Source organism: Artibeus jamaicensis, unplaced genomic scaffold, assembly GCF_021234435.1.
Source record: "Artibeus jamaicensis isolate MK-2021 breed Jamaican fruit bat unplaced genomic scaffold, CSHL_Jam_final contig_473, whole genome shotgun sequence".
NCBI classification, from domain to species: Eukaryota; Metazoa; Chordata; class Mammalia; order Chiroptera; family Phyllostomidae; genus Artibeus; species Artibeus jamaicensis.
This window is the reverse complement of record NW_026521851.1, coordinates 1,458,505-1,476,724: the sequence shown is the minus strand read 5'-3', so window position 1 is coordinate 1,476,724 and position 18,220 is coordinate 1,458,505. Positions and strand designations below refer to the sequence as shown.

General features: G+C 52.7%; 1 protein-coding gene across 2 annotated transcripts in view; it reads left to right on the top strand.

The window, feature by feature from the left end:
- GNG4 (G protein subunit gamma 4) overlaps positions 1 to 18,220 on the top strand; it is a 50,020-nt gene that overhangs the window by 6,658 nt on the left and 25,142 nt on the right. For both annotated transcript variants that reach the window (XM_037138494.2, XM_037138495.2), the window contains exons 2-3: positions 13,989 to 14,095; positions 17,494 to 17,601. In XM_037138494.2, coding sequence (XP_036994389.1) covers positions 17,515 to 17,601 — 87 coding nt within the window. In that variant the 5' untranslated portion in view covers positions 13,989 to 14,095; positions 17,494 to 17,514. The remainder of the gene's footprint in view (positions 1 to 13,988; positions 14,096 to 17,493; positions 17,602 to 18,220) is intronic.

Sequence of the window (18,220 nt, the reverse complement as noted above, 5' to 3'; positions counted from 1 at the left end):
GAATGATGGTTCTTCCATAGTGTGTTTGTAATTTTGACGTAGTTGTGCAAGGAAGCCAGCCACCTTCACCTACATCGCCATCTTTATGGGAAGTTGTACCTGGGTAGTTTTTTCAAAGCTACCGCTTTTTGCCTTGGCCCTGGACATTCTGACTCAACAGGCCTGGGCAAGAGCCCGGGAATCTGTGTTTGACAACCCACTGAATCCGGCGATTTCTGTGCATCTGCTTCCGTGCCTGTGATAACACCCAAACTGTGAGTGTTCCCGTTCGTTTCCTCTGCCGGCCTCTCCTGCCCTGGTGGAGCCGGGAGGCAGGGGCCGCCCGCAAACATCATGCAGCTGAAACACCTGCGGACCTGAGTCTCCTTTCCAGCTGGACACATGGCCCTGTCTTCACCTGTTCTCCTCCTCACCGGGGAGCCAGCCAGCTATGCTCCCTGAAGAACGGCCTCTGTGCAGAGCACGGTGACCCCAAAGTACAGACCTGCCTGCCTCCCCTTCTGCCGCTGGGAGAGGCAGCTCTGCGGTTTGCGTGAACCTGCCTCCCCCTCATCTGCTGGGAGTCAGGAAGGACGTCCCATCTGATGAGCCCCGCGTGCGTCTGCCTGCCAAGTGCTGGGGATGGAGCTAGGAGAGGAGGACAAGGAGGTCCTGGCCCGAGGGACGGACGATCTAGTGGGGCAGCCAGATGATTCCGACACAACGTAAAAGGAAGCACAGGTTCCTCCCACACGGTGCAGGACATGGAACCTAGCCCTGGTCAGGGAAGGCTTCCAAGGCTCAGGATCTGGCCAGAGGGAAGGGGCGGGGCGGAGCCAGTGGGTGGCTTTCCAGGCTGAGTCTCTGCTTCAGCAAATAGCATTAATAATAATAATAGCTGACATTTACTGAGTGCTTGCTACGTGGCAGCCTCTAAGTGTCTTTTATTGTATTAGCTGTTTTGTCCTTGGCAACTGTTGTGGTTGGAAAAACAATCCCCCCCCCCCCAAGATGGCCACACACTAATTCCTGGAACCTGTGAATCTATTTCCTTACAGAGCAGAAGAGAGTTTGCAGAGTCTTGAGGTGGGAAGATTTTCCTGGGTTACCTGGAGGCCCCATGTCATCACGTGCTCTTACGAGAGGAGGACGGCAGTGCCAGAGAGGCAGGGAGATGCCAGGCTGCTGGCTTGGAGAGCCGAGGGGCGCAGCTGCGGCCCTCCAAACACCAGATCATAAGATAATAAGTTTGTATTGTTGCAAGCCATAAGATTGTGACAATTTGTTGCAGCAGCAATAGCAAACAAATATAATGATTTCTCTTCCCATTTTGCAGTTGAAGAGAGCAGGGGGTTAAAGTAACGGCCCAAAGTTGCATAGTGAATGAAGAGCAGACCCACGAGTAATTCGGCTCCAAGTCCTGCACGTGCCCTCTCTCCTCCCCCGCCAGCCAGGGACTGAGAGGCAGGTCTTCTGGGCTGCCTGAGCCTCGGAGATGCCCCGGGCATGTGGGCTGATCCAAACCCCCACCCCATCTCCCTCGCGGGTGCTGTTTGCTGACCCAAACCTCAGAGAACGGGGCATCCGCACCGGTGACAGTGGCACTGCTCGGCCACAGGTTGCTGTGGGCGTGGGCTTGCAGCGCGATGACGACAGACTCTCCCCACTCCCAGGGAGCCTCTCCTTGGACCAAAGCCCTATGTTACCTGCCCTCAGACTGGACACTGGTCGCTGCACCCTCCCCTGTTCCCTTACAGAGACTTCGTACGTGGGCGGGGCCGCGTGCCCATTCCCCATGCTTCCAGCTTTGTATAGCCTTTCACTCACAACTTTGTCCTCTCGGGTCAGGGCCTCTCCACAACAATAGCCAGAGCCAGTGTCCCTGGATCACTGTCGTACCCAGGGATGTCCCACGGCCCGGCCACCCGGCGCAGGAGGACTGGCCTCACTTCAGGTGCTTCCGAGGGTCAGGTCGGTCGTGCAGACCCTGTGGTCTGTGGCTTCTCCGGCTGCAGGGAGGAGGGGGAGTCACCCTCTGCTCACCTCCAGCTCAGCCCTGCCATTCACTGCTGCCAGCCACCTGTACTGTGCAGGGACAATTCACACCCTAAACACCTGTATTTCACTGTGTATAATGTGCACCCACATTTTTCTGCACATTGCATATGGGATGATTATACCCACTATTATACCCATGATCACATATGATCATTATACCCATGTATGTGGTGCATCCTCATTTCTCCCTCAAAAATTTGGGTAAAGAAAGTGCTCGTTGTACATGGCAAATACAGCACTTTGCCAAGATCACTCATGGGCTGTCGACACGTTAGGGAGAAAGTGTGTCAGACTCTGTGTCTTTGTTCCTGGAACATATGCATCTGTCCAGGTTATTTTCAGGCTCATTTAATGTGTCCTGGTCGCTTTTCTCACTGCTGTTCCGACATTCTCCTTCATGCTGAGCTCACCTGAGCAACGCAGATCAGTCTGTCTGTCTGCACAGTATGAAGAGGCACCGTGGAGAAACCAGTCAACACATGCAACAAACTGTCAACAGCATCAGAGGGTGACAGCCCTCACAGTCAGGTCTCCTTCCTCTGTGGGGACAGCTCGCTGTCTCTGAGTCCTAAACTCCTCTAATCCAGAATGAGAACCACATTGCCCTGTTTTCCGACACCAAGTCATTCAGTCATCACGTAGTCTCAAAACAGTCAGGTGGCGGTGTCTAATACTCCATGAATTTGCTAACTTGTCTTACTAGTTTTATTCCTGACTGAGCTATTTTACTCGGCATAATCTTTAGGGGACAAGATGACAGGCTGTTACAAAGGGTCAGAAGGAAAAGCAGAGGGATATAAATGGAAGCACACACCTCGTTCGTGGATGGGAAGAGTCAACATAGTTAAATCCCCACACCACCCAAAGCAATCTATAGATTCAGTGCAATCTCTATCAAAATACCAATGGCATATTTCACACAATTAGAACACGTAATTCAACAATTTATATGGAATCACAGAAGGTCCTGAACAGCCACAGGAATTTCGAGAAAGAAGAACAAAGTTGGAGGAATCATACTACCTGATATAAAGCTATACTACAAGGCTATAGTAGTCAAAACAGCATGGTACTGACATAAAAATATACACATAGATCAATGGAATAGAATAGAGTGCTCAGAAATAAACCCACACCTACATGGTCAATTAATGCATGACAGAGGAAGCAAGAACATACAGTGGGGTGAAGATAGTCTATTCAGTAAATGGTGTTGGGAAAATTGGAGAGAGAGAGAGATGCAAATAAAGGAAACTAGAATAACTCCTTATACCATATACAAAAATAAATTCAATATGGGCTAAAGAATTAAATGTAAGACTTAAAACCATAAAACTCCTAGAAGCAAACATAGGCAGTAAAACCTCTAACATTTCTCTTAGCAATATTTTTTCTGATATATCTCCTTGGATAAGGAAACAAAAGAAAATGTAAACAGCCCTACTGTGTGACTCAGTTGGTGGGGCATCATCCCAGAAACTGAAAGGTCACTGGTTTGATTCCTGCTCAGGGCATATGCCTGGGTTGTGGGTTCAGTTCTTGGTTGCAGTGTGTATAGGGGGCACCGATCGATGTTTCTCTTCTTTTCTCCCTCCCTCCCCTTCACTCTAAAAATAAAATCTTAAAAAAAATTTAAATGGGAATTCATCAAACTAAAAGGCTTTTGCACAGCAAAAGAAACCATCAATAAAGTGAAAAGACAACCCACTGAATGGAATAAAATAATGACCAATTATAAATCTGATAAGGGGTTAATATCCAAAATTTATAAAGAACTCATTCAACTAAAAAAAATCAATTAAATAATGGGGGCAGACCTGAATAGACACTTGTCCAAAGAGGACGTACAGATGATGGATAGATATACAAAAAGATGCTTAACATCACTAATCAGAGAACTGCAGATTAAAACCACAATGTGATACCACCTCTCACTTATCAGAATTGCTATCATCATTAAGTCAACAAGATTTGGTGAGCATGTGGAGAAAAGGGAGTCATCACGCACTTTTGGTGGGAATGCAGACTGGCGCGGTCACTGTGGACAACAAAACAGTATAGAGGGTCCTCAAAAATTACACATGAAGCTGCACTGTGATCCAGTGCTTCCACTGTGGGGTACATATGTGAAGAAGCCCCAAACACTAACTTGAAAGAATATATGCACCCCTGTGTTAATTGTAGCATTATTTTTAATAGCCAGGATATGGAAGCAACCCAAGTGCCCATCAACAGACGTTTGGATAATGAAGATATGGTACATACATACAATGCAATATTAATTGGCCATGAAAAAGAATGGACTTCCAGCCAAGATGGGGGCATAGGTAGATATACTTTGCCTCCTCACACAACCAAAAGAAGGACAACAAATTTAAAAACAAAAAAATAACCAGAATTGCCAGAAAATGTAAGTGTATGGAAGTCTGACAACCAAGGAGTTAAAGAAGAAACATTCATCCAGACAGGTAGAAGGGACAGAGACAAACAGCAGGGGAAGAGAGGACTCGTAGCAAGGCAGCAGCTAGACAAGTGGGGCAGGCGGGGCAGTAGCTGGAGGATTGGGGTGGCCAAGGTGGTGGCTGGCAGAGCACTCAGGCTCACATTTGGGTGAGGATAAACTGTGAGCAACAACTGGGGAACAAGACAGACCACGCAACCCAGGGTTCCAGTGCAGGGAAATAAAGCTTCCAAACCTCTGACTGTAAATCCTGTAGGGGTTGAGGCAGTGGGATATACTCCCAGCCTCACAGCAGAGTTCGCTGGAGAGACCCACAGGGTCCTAGAACATACACAAACCCACCCACCTGGGAATCAGCACCAGAAGGGCTCAATTTGCTTGTGGGTGGGGGAAAGAAGTGGTTGAAAGCAGGGAGAGAGCTGAGTGAGTGGCATGGTTCCCCCTCTGACTCCTCCCACACACACAGCCCCACCATGCAGCCACCTGGGTTGCCCCACCCTGGTAAATACCTAAGGCTCCTCCCCCTACTACATAGCAGGCATGCCACAAAAAAAAAAAAAAAATGGCCCAAATGAAAGAACAGATTGAAGCTCCAGAAAAAAGAGCTAAATGATGAAGAGATAGCAAACCTCTCAGATGCAGAGTTCAAAACACTGCTAATCAGGATGCTCACAGAAATGGTTGAGGATGGTCACAAATTAAAGGGAAAAGTAAAGGTTGGGCAAAGTGAAATAAAGAAAAATATACAGGGAACCAACAGTGATGGGAAGGAAACTGGGACTCAGATCAATGGTTTGGAGCAGAAGGAAGAAATAAACTTTCAACCAGAACAGAGTGAAGAAACAAGAATTCAAAAAAATGAGAAGCTCAGGAACCTCCGGGACAACTCAAAACATTTCAACATCCAAATCATAGGGGTGTCAGAAGGAGAAAATGAAGACCAAGAAATGGAAAACTTATTTGAAAACATAATGGAAAAGAACTTTCCCAATCTGGCAAAGGAAATAGACTTCCAGGAAGCTCAAGAGTCCCAAAGAAGTTGGACCCAAGGAAGCACACACCAAGACACATCATAATTGCATTACACAATATTAAAGATAAGGGGAGAATTCTAAAAGCAGCAAGAGAAAAGGAGACGGTTATCTACAAAGCAGCTCCCATACGACTGTCAGCTGATTTCTAAATAGAAACTTTCCAGGCAAGAAGGGACTGGAAGGAAGTATTCCAAGTCATGAAAGGCAAGGACCTACATCCAGATAACTCTATCCAGTAAAGCTATTATTTAGAACCAAAGGGCAGATAAAGTGCTTCCCAGATAAGGTCAAGTTAAAGGAGTTCATCACCACAAAACCCTTATTATATGGAATGTTAAAGGGACTTATCTAAGAAAAAGGAGGAAATCAAAACTATGAACAGTAAAATGGCAATAAACTCACAACTATCAACACCTGAACCTAAAATTAAAAAACAAAAACAAACTAAACAAACTAGAACAGGGACAGAATCACAGAAATGGAGATGACATGGAGGGTTATCAGTGGGGAAGGGGAGGGGGGAAAGAGGGAAAAGGTACAGGGAATAAGAAGCATAAGTGGTAGGTACAAAATAGACAGAGGAGGTTAAGAATAGCATGGGAAATGGAGAAGCCAAAGAACTGATGTGTATGGCGCATGGACATGAACACAGGTGGGGGAGGAAATGCTGGTGGGAAGGTGGGTACAGTGCAGAGGGGAATAAAGAGGAGAAAGAAATAGGACAACTCTAATAATCAATAAAATATATTTAAAAATTTAAAAGAATGAAATATTACCACCTGTGACAACAGCATGGATAGCCCTCAAGCAGGGTTGTGCAACCTTGTGGTGTCTCTGGGCCCCACATTAAATACACAAACATTAAGAAAAGCTGATGGGAAAGAAATGTTAAGTAAATGTACAATTTTGTGTTGGGCTGCATTCATAGCCATCCTGGGCAGCAGGTTGGACGCCACTGCAAGGTGTTGTGCTAAGTGAGATGAGTCAGTCAGAGAAAGACAAATTTCATATGATTTCACCTGCATTTGTAATCTAAAGAATATAAACAGACAAACAAAATAGAAAGAGACTCACAGATACGGAGAACTGACTATTTGTTGCCAGAGGGGAGGGGTTGGGAAGATGAGTGAAAAGGTGAAGGGATTAAGAAGTACAAATCTGACCCTGGCCTGTGTGGCTCAGTTGGTTGGAGCATCTTCTCCCGCACCAGAAGATTTGGGGTTTGATCCCCAGTCACGGCACATACAGGAGATAACCAGTCAATGTTTCTCTCTCTCCCCCCCCCTTCTCTCCCTTCCTCTCTCTCTAAAAAGCAATGAAAAAATGTCTTTGGATGAGGATTTAAAAAAAAATTATAAAGAAGTACAAATCGGTAGTTACGGAATAGTGACAGGATATAAGTCACAGCACGGGTTATATAGTCATTAACATTGTACTAACCATGCAGGGTGCCAGGTGGGCACTGGAAATATGGGGCAACACTTGTAACGTGTGCGATTGTCTAACCACTGTCTGTACACCTGAAACTAACACAAAGTAGAACTGAATGTAAACTGTAATAAAAAATGACGAGGCTCTGTAGCGGCCACCGCCATTCCTGCACCTTGGCACCTCACACAGTTCTCCCCATCGCCACCAGCTGCCCCATTGTATTTTTCTGAACCTCATCAACAGTCTGAAATCTGATCCCTTTCTTAGGTGATTTTGGTTTGGGGAAAGCCAGAAGTCACCAAATCTGGGCTGTAGGGGCGCTAAGTCACCTGGGTGATTTGATGTTGCACAAACAAACTGCACAAGATGTGATTCATGAGCGGGCACATTGTTGTGGTGATAAAGCTGCCAATCACCAGGTGTCCACAGCTGCGGCTTCCTGAATCATCTCAATAGTTTCCACAGAGGAGTATTCAAGCTTAACGCAAAATTTGATGCAGATTTGTTGCTCTACTCGCTCAGTCATTTTGAATGTGACGGCCACACAGTGCACATGCTCACTCAGTGGCGTCTGCTGCCCCCACCGACTAGTGCAGTGAAGTCATCATTGTTCACACACATGCGCATTCCAGTCCACTCTCCTTGGCTGCCAGGTTCCATCAATGTTGTGCAAACCATTCTCGTTATGTCGGCCATGGCTGGACTTTTTCCGGACAGACCTCCAACTGTGAAGCCAGAAGAAAGGCTGCACATGTGCTTGCTTATCTCGTTGGTGCCAGTGTTCAGTTCATATGTGAATGCTAAGAATGAAGCACAGGAAGAATTCAGAGTTTAAATGTGAAGATCAAGTGTATTCATCTCCTGGGGCTGCAGTAGCAAAGTACCATAAGCTTGATGGTCTAAAACAAAAATAAAACAATTTATTCTCTCCCAGTTCTGGAGGCCAGATGTCCAAATCAGCATATTACCACAGCCACCTCCCTCTGAGGAAGTTTCTGGTGGCTCAAGGTGTTTTTGGCTGGTGGCCATTTAACTCCAAACCCGGCTTCCATCTGCACTTGGCCAAGGCATTTATTTGCTCTACTCTGAATTCTTCCCCACTCAGCTCAGGAGTTTAGAAGCGAAAGTCCTAAAGACTTGGACCACCGCTGTTGTTAGCACGCCACACCTGTCCCCTGTGAATGGGGAGGTGGAGGGATTGGACGGACCCTCAGAGGATATTGAGGGCAGTGGAACTACTCCCAGAGAGCAAAGGCAAGGGGGATAAGTTACATATACACACCTCTCTCACACATGCACACATATTACACATCCCTCACACACACTTCTCTGTCTCTCTCTCTTTCTCTCTCAGACACACAATGTAAAGTAAAATCTTGATTACTTTGGCAGAAAATCATCTCTCTTTTTTATGAGATCGTTTATCCAGAAAAAATTCATTGCCCTTAGAAATTTTACAAAAAAATGTATTCTTCTTGAATAAAGCACTGAGCTGAAAGACAATAGCATTTGTCCTTTCCTCAATTAAAAATTACATGGAAAACTCGAAAGCATCATTTTTCTCTGTCACTGCCCACTTTGTAAAAATCACTTTTTCCACTGAAGCAATGTCATGTCACGCAAAAGGGCCTTGCAGGGATTGGCCGGGAGCACAGCCCCTGCTTGCTCTGGTTGTGCTCTGGGTGGGGAGGTCTGTCCTCTCCACCTCACCTGTCCGAATTCGGAAGCAGACTAGCCTGGTTCCACGGGTTTACAGCTGGAAAGGAATTTTCCCTCCAGATGAACCACCTCATCCGCACTTGATTTACACTTGATTTAGTGGCGATTTAGATGAGATTTCAGATTTGGAGTTGATGTTGACAAAGACAAACGTTTAGGCTATTGGAATGAGTGTGAATTTACTTTTCTTTTTTTAATTTTATTTAGTTATTTTTCAAGTACAGTTTTTTGTCTATTTTTTCCATCCCAGCCCACCCCGCCCTGTGAATTTACTTTTCATGTAAGAAGGATATGAACTTGAGGGGTTCAGAAGGCAGAGTTAGGGGCTGAATTGTGCACCCCATCGAATTCAGAATTTCACCGAATGTGACTTGTTTGGAGACAGGCCTTTAAAGAGGAAATTAGAAGTGTCTTGTGGCTGGGTCCTGACCCACTCTGACTTGGGTCCTCAGAGGAAGGGACTAGGACACAGGCCCTCGCAGAGGGGCTCCATGTGCGGACACAGAGAAGGTGGCCACTTGCAAAGCCAAAGAGAGAGGGTTGGGAGGAACCAGCCCCGCCCACACCTGGCCGGAGCTGGGACTTCTGCACTCGGAACTGTGGGAAAATTCATGTCTGTTGTTGACCTGAGACAGGACTGGAGGAATAAGGGCCAGCTTTGTGTCGGGTGTGTGGAGCAGGTCGGGGCCCTGGTCCCTGCTCTGAGAGGCTGGCCTTGTCCACCACCCAGTTCTGTGTCCCTGATTTGCAGCTGTAACAAATCACCACAAACTTAGGGGTTTAAAATAACAGATTCATGTTTTGCAGTTCTGGAAGGTCTCACTGGGCTAGATGAGGTGTTGGCAGAGTCCAGGTCCTTCCTGGAGGCTGAAAGGGAAAATCCATTTTCTGGCCCTTTGCAGCCCGGAGGGGCCACACCCACCCCCCCGCACTGGGATCTCTGACACAGACCCTGCCCTCCAGCTTCGAGTCTGCTGATTCCCAGCCTGGGGTCTCAATCCACTTGTCACAGAACAGCACAGGAGCACAGGGGAGTCAGGATGTATGGGTGCCTCTTTGGGACGCTGTCACTCTCCTGCCATGCCCTGGAACCACGCGAGACAGCACCTGTCCACTGCGCTGTCAGATGACGTTGCTTATGGTAGAAATGGCTCCCAGCTGGTAAATTGCTCGTGGACTGGGCGCAGCGTCGAAAGCACGTCAGACCCCTAATGTGGACACCGTGGGGCGGGGACCCGGGGGAGAGGGGGATCCTGGGTCTCCTCATCTTATCAGGACGCCAGTCTGTGCGATGAGGGCCCGCCCTTATGACCTCATGCATCTAATTACTCATCAAAGTCCTGTTTCCAGATACAGTCACGCTGGGGCTCGGGGCTTGACCAGGTGAATGGGGAGGAGTTTAGTCCATCACAGGAGCCGCCTGTTCCATTTGTACACACTGCACATTTTAACGCCTTTTCATACACAGTCAACACTCGGATCTGTTAGCATCACACTGACACCCGGAGTGGCTGGGCACTTCGCCCGAGGTGGCCTGGGAAGTTGGGCCCCTCTCCTTGGACACATTGGAGACCGCCCGAGGGCTTGGCAGCTTGCTTCCCAGGCAGCAGAGACGCTCGACAGGGGTCAGGGGAGATGGCGGTTTGGTAGGAATGTAAAGCAGGAGCATTGTCTGCATACCACGGTGGGAGAACAGTGACAACAAAGGAGAAAGACAGGCCCACTCGAAGGCTCCCGGCTGGTGAGCCTCGGACAGCCGATGAATCACAGTCAGTACTGATCGCAATGCGAGATAGTCCTCTGACAAACCGCGCCGGGTCCCTGCCGACATCAGCCAGCGAGTGAACTCCGCGGACCCTGAACCAGATGGAGGTCAGGGCCTGATACCCCCACGCATCGAAATCCATGTACAACTCCCCCCAAAACTTAACAAAGTCATCCCTTGGCATCAACAGGAAGTTGGTGACAGGACCCTCGCAGATGCCAAAATCTTCAGACAATCCAGCTTTTCCTACAGAATGGCATGGAGCAGGCGGGCAGCCCTCCTCGTGCGTGGATTCCTGGCCACAGAAATATTAGTCTCAATCCCCAGCTGAGTTGGTCCGGTCCGCAGCTGTGGAACTGGGCATGCGGAGGGTCACCTGCGCATTTGTTGAAAAAACTTTGCTTGTACGTGAACCCACTCAGTTCAAGCCTGTGTTGTTCAAGAACCAATGTGCGCTGAGAACTCGAGGAACAATTTTACAGATTTTCAAAGTTTCTTCCCACGATTTCAAGATGGAAAAGTATAACTTGCCCTGGCTGGGTGACTCAGGTCGTTGGAATGTTGTCCTGTTTACCGAAAAGGTTTTAGGGTCCGTCCCTGGCCCAGGCACATAGCCAGGCTGTGGGTTTGATGTCCAGTGGGCCGCGTGCGGGGGACCACCAGTCCCTGTCTCTCCCTCACGTCGGCTTCTCGCTCTCTCCCGCTCCATCCCCCCACCGCCCCTCCTCCGTCTCTAAACTAAATCAGCATTTCCTTGGGTGAGGGTTTTTTTTAAGTATAGCTTTAAAGTGGAAAAGCTTGGCAGACACCACCTTAATGAAGTGGTGACAATATCAGTAAGGGGACAAACTGAAGCCCGTGCCACCTGCTAGGCCACGAGAATGCAGTGCGTGTTCCGGGCCTCCCTGCCCGAGAGTGACAACTGAGTGTCACATTCCTCGTGATGTGTCATGTTTCCTATGTGACGTGGGCCCAGACTGAAGGACATTTGTTCTAAGACCTGAGAACTACGGGCAACGTGTTCTGAACTGCATCCTTCGCGGTGAAGGACATTCATTACTGGGAAGTGGAATCGCATCTCAGGGTCAGGTGGTCGTCAGTGTCAGGGTGAGCTTCCTGACGCTGATGGTTGTGCTGTGGCTTGTGAGGGGATGTCCTCACTTGTAGGACATGCAGAGTCCCCTGGGGAGTGGGGGTCAGTTGGCCTCTACACTCACGGGGTTCAGGAAAAGAAGATTTCTGTCCTCCACCGGCAACTTCCTGTTGACAGTTTTTTAAGTAAATAATGCAACACCCATATGAAAGATGCTCAACATCCATCTGGCAAATGCAAATGAGAACCACTGTGAGGTCCCACTTCAGAGAGACTAGTATGACTACAATTTGAAAAACAGAAAAGAGCATGTTTGTGAGGATGTGAACAACTGGAACCCTGATACATTGCTGGTGGGGATGCACAGAGCTTCCACCAAGTGCTCAGACAAATGCAGATCCAGTCACGTCCACAGCAGCAGGGCCCACCATAGCCAGAGGTGGAGACGGCCCCAGTGTCCATCAGGAGGTAAATGGGTTAAAAAATTGTGGTATATCCATATAACAGAACATAATCCAGCCATAAGAAGGCATGAAGTACTGATACATGCTACAAGGTAAATTAACCCCCAAAGCACTATGCTGAGTGAAATATGCCAAACACATAAGATCACGTTGTAAATCCATTTATATGAAGTGTCCAGATAGGCAAACCCACGGAGACAGACCGAAGGCGGGTGGTTGCCCGGGGCTGTGGTTCTGTTGGAGTCGATGGGGATGTCATGCAGCAGGTGGAGGTGGCGTTGGCACAGCCTCGAACTGTACTGAGTGCCACTCACTGTTCACATCAAAATGATTTCTTTTATGCCATGTGAATTGCACTTCAATAGGTTTTTTAGTTCAAGCATTTCAATGTATATTTTGTACTTGAAAACAGGAAATGTTAGGGGGTGAAATGCCGCTGCCAGCAGCTGGAGCCTTGGGAAACTGGTCCCAGAGCTCAAAACCACCTGGTCTCAGTCACACGGCCTGGTCCGTCTGCTGAGACGGCCCTTTCCCAGCAGGTCACGGATCAGCTGGCATGGAAGTCCACAGCAGAGGGGGACGCCGTGGGGCGGGGGGGCCCTGTGCAGGGCAGGGGAGACCCTCCCGGGCAGAGGCCGTGCTCCCAGACTCCCGATGGCCACTGGGTTTGCTCTGCCGTTGGGGGTGCACCCAGACCGAGCGAGATGGCTGAGTAACTGCCGGTGGGATGAAGGGGTCTGGCTGGAGGGACAGATGGCCGGCAGGCACTCATTCTCTGTCATTAGGGTGCAGGGCCCGCTACATTGGCGCAGGCGCCTGACCTGGCAGCACGGGCTGTACAGTGCGCACGGTTCAGGCGACGGCAGACAGGCCTGTCGGCACAGCAGCCTCTGTCTCCCTGAGGGCAGGCTCCACGTTCTGAGGGCCTCACGAGGAGCAGGTGTTCCTCGTAGAGGTGGGCACGGGCTCGCAGTCTCCATCAGCCCCTGTAGACAGCAGTACACAGCTCCCCATTCTCCGCTGCTCGCCTCGGGGTCCGGCCACCCATCTCCATCCTGGAGTGACTGTGAGAAAGTGCGAAATCTGTCACATGAGGTGCAGTGCTGCTTTGTGCCCCCCCCCCCATGCAGCGAGTGCTCGTCCTCTGCTGCCAGTGGGTACGGCTTGTCGGCAGAATTAGGGTCCCTTTCCCTTTCAGAGCCCTTCCTCCAAACTCACGTGATCCCCCATTCTCCAGGGGACACTCCAAAACGTCTGCTCAGTGTGTGAAATCTGTGACCAACCCACATATCTTACAGCTGCGGCGGAGGAGTGCGTGGCAAGTGAATTTTTGCTCTGGACATTAGGAGAACTTGTCCCCCACTTTCCTGCTGAAAGCAGTGCCATCGTGGGGGCCACCCCTCGAGCAGGACTCCAGGTGGCCCGTCCCAGAAGTCAACCTTCTGCAGGGGGAGCCAGGCTGTTGCCTGTCTGTGGAGTGTCCTGTCCCCAGCTTTAAAGAGACCATGAAGCCCTCTAACTGCCCCCCTTCTCCAAACGTCCCCGGGTTGCGGCGGGGTTCTCTCTAATGTGCAAGAACTGTGTGCATCGCCGTGTAAACCACAGTTGTCTCAGACCAGGTGCTGTCACCGATCTTTACTTTCTTTGCTCTAATTGTCTCGATCTTCACGTTTTCTACACTGGTCATATCTTTTCATAATAAGAAAGAAACACCCGTTTCTGTTTGGCAGAGTCGGCTGGAGCTGGGACGGCGCGTGGGCGGGGCGTGCTGGGGGTGGGGCGGCGGGTATGGTGAGGCCCGGTGGCCATGTCCGGCTGGGAGCCTCCCTTCCGGCCTTCCGCTCACCTGTGCTGTGGTACGAGAGTCCCCAGGCTACCGGGGACAGCTGCCGAGCACAGGGAGAGGGCACCCTGGGAGCGGGGCTGTCTGGGGGACACCTGGCTGGTGCCGCACCTGCCAACTCATTTCTGGTTGTGATTTCAGAGACTCAGAGCAGGAGCCCCAAACAGCCTCTCTTCTGACAACTGTCAGCTGCTGCTGCTACCAGCCTGTCCCCTGCCCAGGTGTGTCACCGTGCTGCCTCTCAGCAGGTAAGGAAGTGACGACTCCTCGACTCCTCTGGGAGCGGGTGTCTTTCCAGCAGTGACGTGTGGGCCTGGGGCGAGGGGCTGCCGGGGCCCCTCCCCTGTGGCCTTGGTGCTCACAGCGCCACTTTCCTCTCCCACCAGCTGCCTTCATCTCCTGTCCCCACCTGCAGAGCAGATGGGGCCCTTATGGATCCTCATATTGCCCTTCATGAGACCCTGTGTCCCCCGTTGGGACAGCAGGGGAGGGGAAGTGAGCCGTCCTGGTGAGTGCGGGGCCTCGGCTGGGGAAGCAAGCTCTGTGCCCCTCTGAGCAAGAGCTGTGCCCTGTTCCGGAGGGGGTCGACCAGCACCCCGCCTCTCCCTTCTGTCTAAGCTGGTTGGTCCCTTCAGGCTGGGGGTGGGTGGGGGTCTGTGCTCACTGGTCTGTCAGGCATCTCCCAGGGGGACAGACTGAGCCCCTCTGCCAGACAAAATGTATCAACAGCTCGTGAGGATAAGTCCTGTTAGGGAGGGTGGTTGAGAAGGAGGCACAGTGCCATCCACCCTCCGGGGAGTCTAAACACGGTGCCCGAGTCAAGTCAGATCGGCAGCCCTGGGGGGACCCCACCCAGCGTGCTGCCCGGCGTTCACTGAGTCGTGCGCAAGGGACAGCCCGCCAGAGTCTCCCGTGGACTCAGAGCTCCTCCCCTCTCCCCTCGAGTGAGTGGCGTGAGTGGCCCAGGACGCATGGTCAGCTCCATCCTGCTTCCACTGCGCCCCACTCCCGTTCCTCCTGTGGGGTCGAGGTGGGCTGCAGACACGCATGTACACGGAGGGAGGCACCTCCAGGTCACGCGGTGCGTGCTGCCTGGATGGCCTTGGAGGGCAGGGGTGCTCTTCCAGTGGGACTCAGAGGCACCTGGTCAGGCGGTCGGGGGCTTAGGGACCTTCCCACTGGGTCACGTCTTTAGCTCCAGTCGGCAAGTCCACTTCCTCGTCCCCTGCCAGCTGGGTGGCTTTGCCCACCCTGGGGGACAGGGAGCTCTGACACCTCACTCCCCAGTCGGGTGAGGAGGGGTGGCCAGGTGGGGAGGAGCGCTGGGGACTTCAGTTACAGAGCCTCCCTGACGTGTATGTCCCTGCACTGGAAAACCGAGGGGGTGGGGCCTGGCCTGTGAGGTGCCTCCAGGCGCACAGTCAGGCGATTTGGAACCTGGCCGCTCTGTGGGGGCAGCGGAGCAGCCACAATGGGGACCGGTCAGAAATGCGCCCTGGACCAGAACCCAGCCCCTCCGTCGGGATGGGCACAGCATCAAGGACCCCCGGAAAGTTCAAAATCGTCTGATCTTGAAGCCCTGTGGGTACCTGGGACACTCGGCAAGGCGCTTTGGGGCATGCGGGCACCTGGGCCACATGGGTCTCCACCCCCAGTACCTGCCGGAATCGGCCGGAAGCTTGACCTACAGATGCCGCCCTGTGGGTCACAGGCCGGGTCCTGGCACTCGCACTGTGAGAGAGAGACTGTGCACACAGAGAGGGAGCGTGAACACCCATGACACAGTGTGCGGTCACTGACGGCCGCAAGAGTGACGCAAAGGGGTCGGCGAGTTGAGGGCAAAGAGTGGAGCAGGATGGGGGGGGCGCGGGGGCGGGGGAGCAGACCCTTTGCGCCCTCTGTCGGGCGCTGCACATCGGCGCAGTTAGCGCCCTCCGGGCCTGTCACCCGGCCCCACTAGTTTCTGCTCCGCCTCCTTCCTGGGCAGCAGTGGGAACCAGGGCAGGAGGGCTTTCTGCTCCACTGGTGATGGTGGTTTTAGGAAGAAGAAGATCTAAATGTGCTGAGAAGGCACCGGGAACCAGGGCGTGGAGGGGAAGTGGGGTGAGGGGGGAGAGCCGCCAGGAGGGGCCAGTGCCCCCAAGTGAAGAATGGGCCCCAGGTGAGGCACTTCCGGCTGCGCCCAGCCCACCACCCACTGCCTGGCCCAGCTGCCAGGAACAGAGTCTGTCTCAGGGAGAAGCAGAGCGCCCAGGCCCCACCCCATGCGGGACTCCACGTCAGTGTATCCTGAGTGTCCCGACCTGGCCCCGGGTCAGTCCCCAGCGGTCGGTTGGTAGGACCAAACTCAGTCAGGCAGCCGGGGCCGAGGCCAGAGTCTGCCCTCTTGTGCCTCCGCCAGGGAGAAACCCCTTCCTGCCAGTCCCCGGCACACTTCCCTGAGCGTCCCTTTGGTGAGGACTGCTCTAGTGCTCTGGCCGGCTTCAGGGAGGCAGGCTGGGAGAGGGTGACATCTCAGTCCCTGGAGTGGCTGGTGGCCCTGCTGGCTGGGACAGCAGTTGGGAGGGGTGGTGGGTGGCTGGCAGCAGACCCTGTGCAGGGAAGTGGCTGCCACACTGAGTGGGCACAAGGACCAGGTGGGCACAGGGTGGGGTGGGGGTGGAGGCTGAGGAGGTCCTGCCTCAGTGGCTGTCTGTCCACTCAGTGGGAGCGAGGTCAGTAGGCAGGATGCAAGGTCAGAGGTGGTGGGAATGATAGAGACTGAGCCCATTAGGAGGAGTAAGGGGTGACTGGGGACGGGGGAGGTGGCCCGGCCACTTTGAGGACCCGCAAAGGCTGCTGTGCGGCCCCGGCACGGGCCCCACTTAGCGTCCTTCTGCGTGAGTGCAGCGGCACAGAGCTGGATGACTGGTGTCAGGTTCTAGGGACAAAGGCAAGAAGACAGCGTGACAGCAGTGCTGGTCCTGTCATTCAGGCTGCCTGTGGGGGTGACCACTGGGGCGCGCAAACCCTGTCATTGAGGTGACAGCGTGGAGGGACACAGTGCTTCGGGGCTGAAGAGGAGGGTCTGAGGCTGTAGTCAGAGGGCGACGACCCAGCCAGGACGTGGTCTGGAGGGGACACAGTGGTGGGGCCGAGGTGAGGAGGGGCTAACAGAGAGGAAGTGAGACAGGCGAGAGTCAGCCCAGGTGCTGGGGCCCCTTCCCGACCCAGATGCAAAGGAGCACTCAGCTGTTCTGCACTCCTGGGTGTCCTGCAAGTCCTCCTCCTGGGTGTGGGGGTGCAGGGCGGGAAACAGTGTGGTTGCCAACTTCCTGGGCTGCTAGGGGAATGAATGGCTTGTTACAGTACTAAAAAGAATGGAGCTGTACAGATGTCGAGGTGTTACTTAGGGTCGTGGGGGCAGCAAAGTGACTGGACCATCTGGGTCCTGCTACTCCTCCTCCCCAGGCCGAGAGTGTTTGCACACACAAGCGTGGCCACCTGGAGGGGCACTCCTTTTGTTGCCCAGGGCCTGTGCTCCAGAATGCTCCAGCTGGACAGACCTGCGGCGGGGTTGGGGGGTGACAGGCAGGCAACGCTGAGGAGGGTTCTGCCTCGGCTTTGGGGGGCAGCACCCGCAACCCTGTGTCCCGGGCTGTTTCAGGGCCGTGGGCCAGAGGAGGGCATGTCCAACAACAGCACCACCAGCATCTCGCAGGCCCGCAAGGCCGTGGAGCAGCTCAAGATGGAAGCGTGCATGGACCGGGTGAAGGTAAGCCCCGCCCGCCGCCCCTCTGTGTTCGCGTTCGAGGCCCCCCAGCAGAGCACCCACCCAGGCTTGGTGTGGAGTGTGCCCACGGGCCCAGGTGAAGCACAGTGTGCACGAGTGCTGTGAGGAGCCTCCAGACGTGAGCTCCGTCCCTGCAGCTCCATCCAGCTGTGCTGTGGTCTCGGTCAGCGAAAAAGAAGGAGCTCCTCAATGAGACCAGCCCCCCTGAGGTTAGACCACTCTGGATGTTGTGACTGGGGCGCTTTGGGGAGCGCAGCTTTGAGTCATGCACGGTGCTGGTCAAGTGTCCCTCCAGGGAAAGTGCAGGAAGGTGCTAGCCGCCTCTGGCCCTGCTCGTCTTGCTGGTGAATGTAGGGCCCTCCTGTGGGGAGGGCTGAAGCCACCTCTTCTCCAGATGCCACCTGGAAGCAGGCAGGAGGCTCTGAAATGCTGCTTATTTTCCTTGACTGTGATGGGATTAGTGCCCGTCACCCCCAAGCCCAAGTCCACGGGGCTATGGTCTGTGGTCTGTGGATGTGAAACTAGGGGCTGCCCAGGCATCTGCGGCTCACACCACACAGAGTCCCTGGGGCCTCTGTGGGCAGGGCGGGCAGTCGCTCCG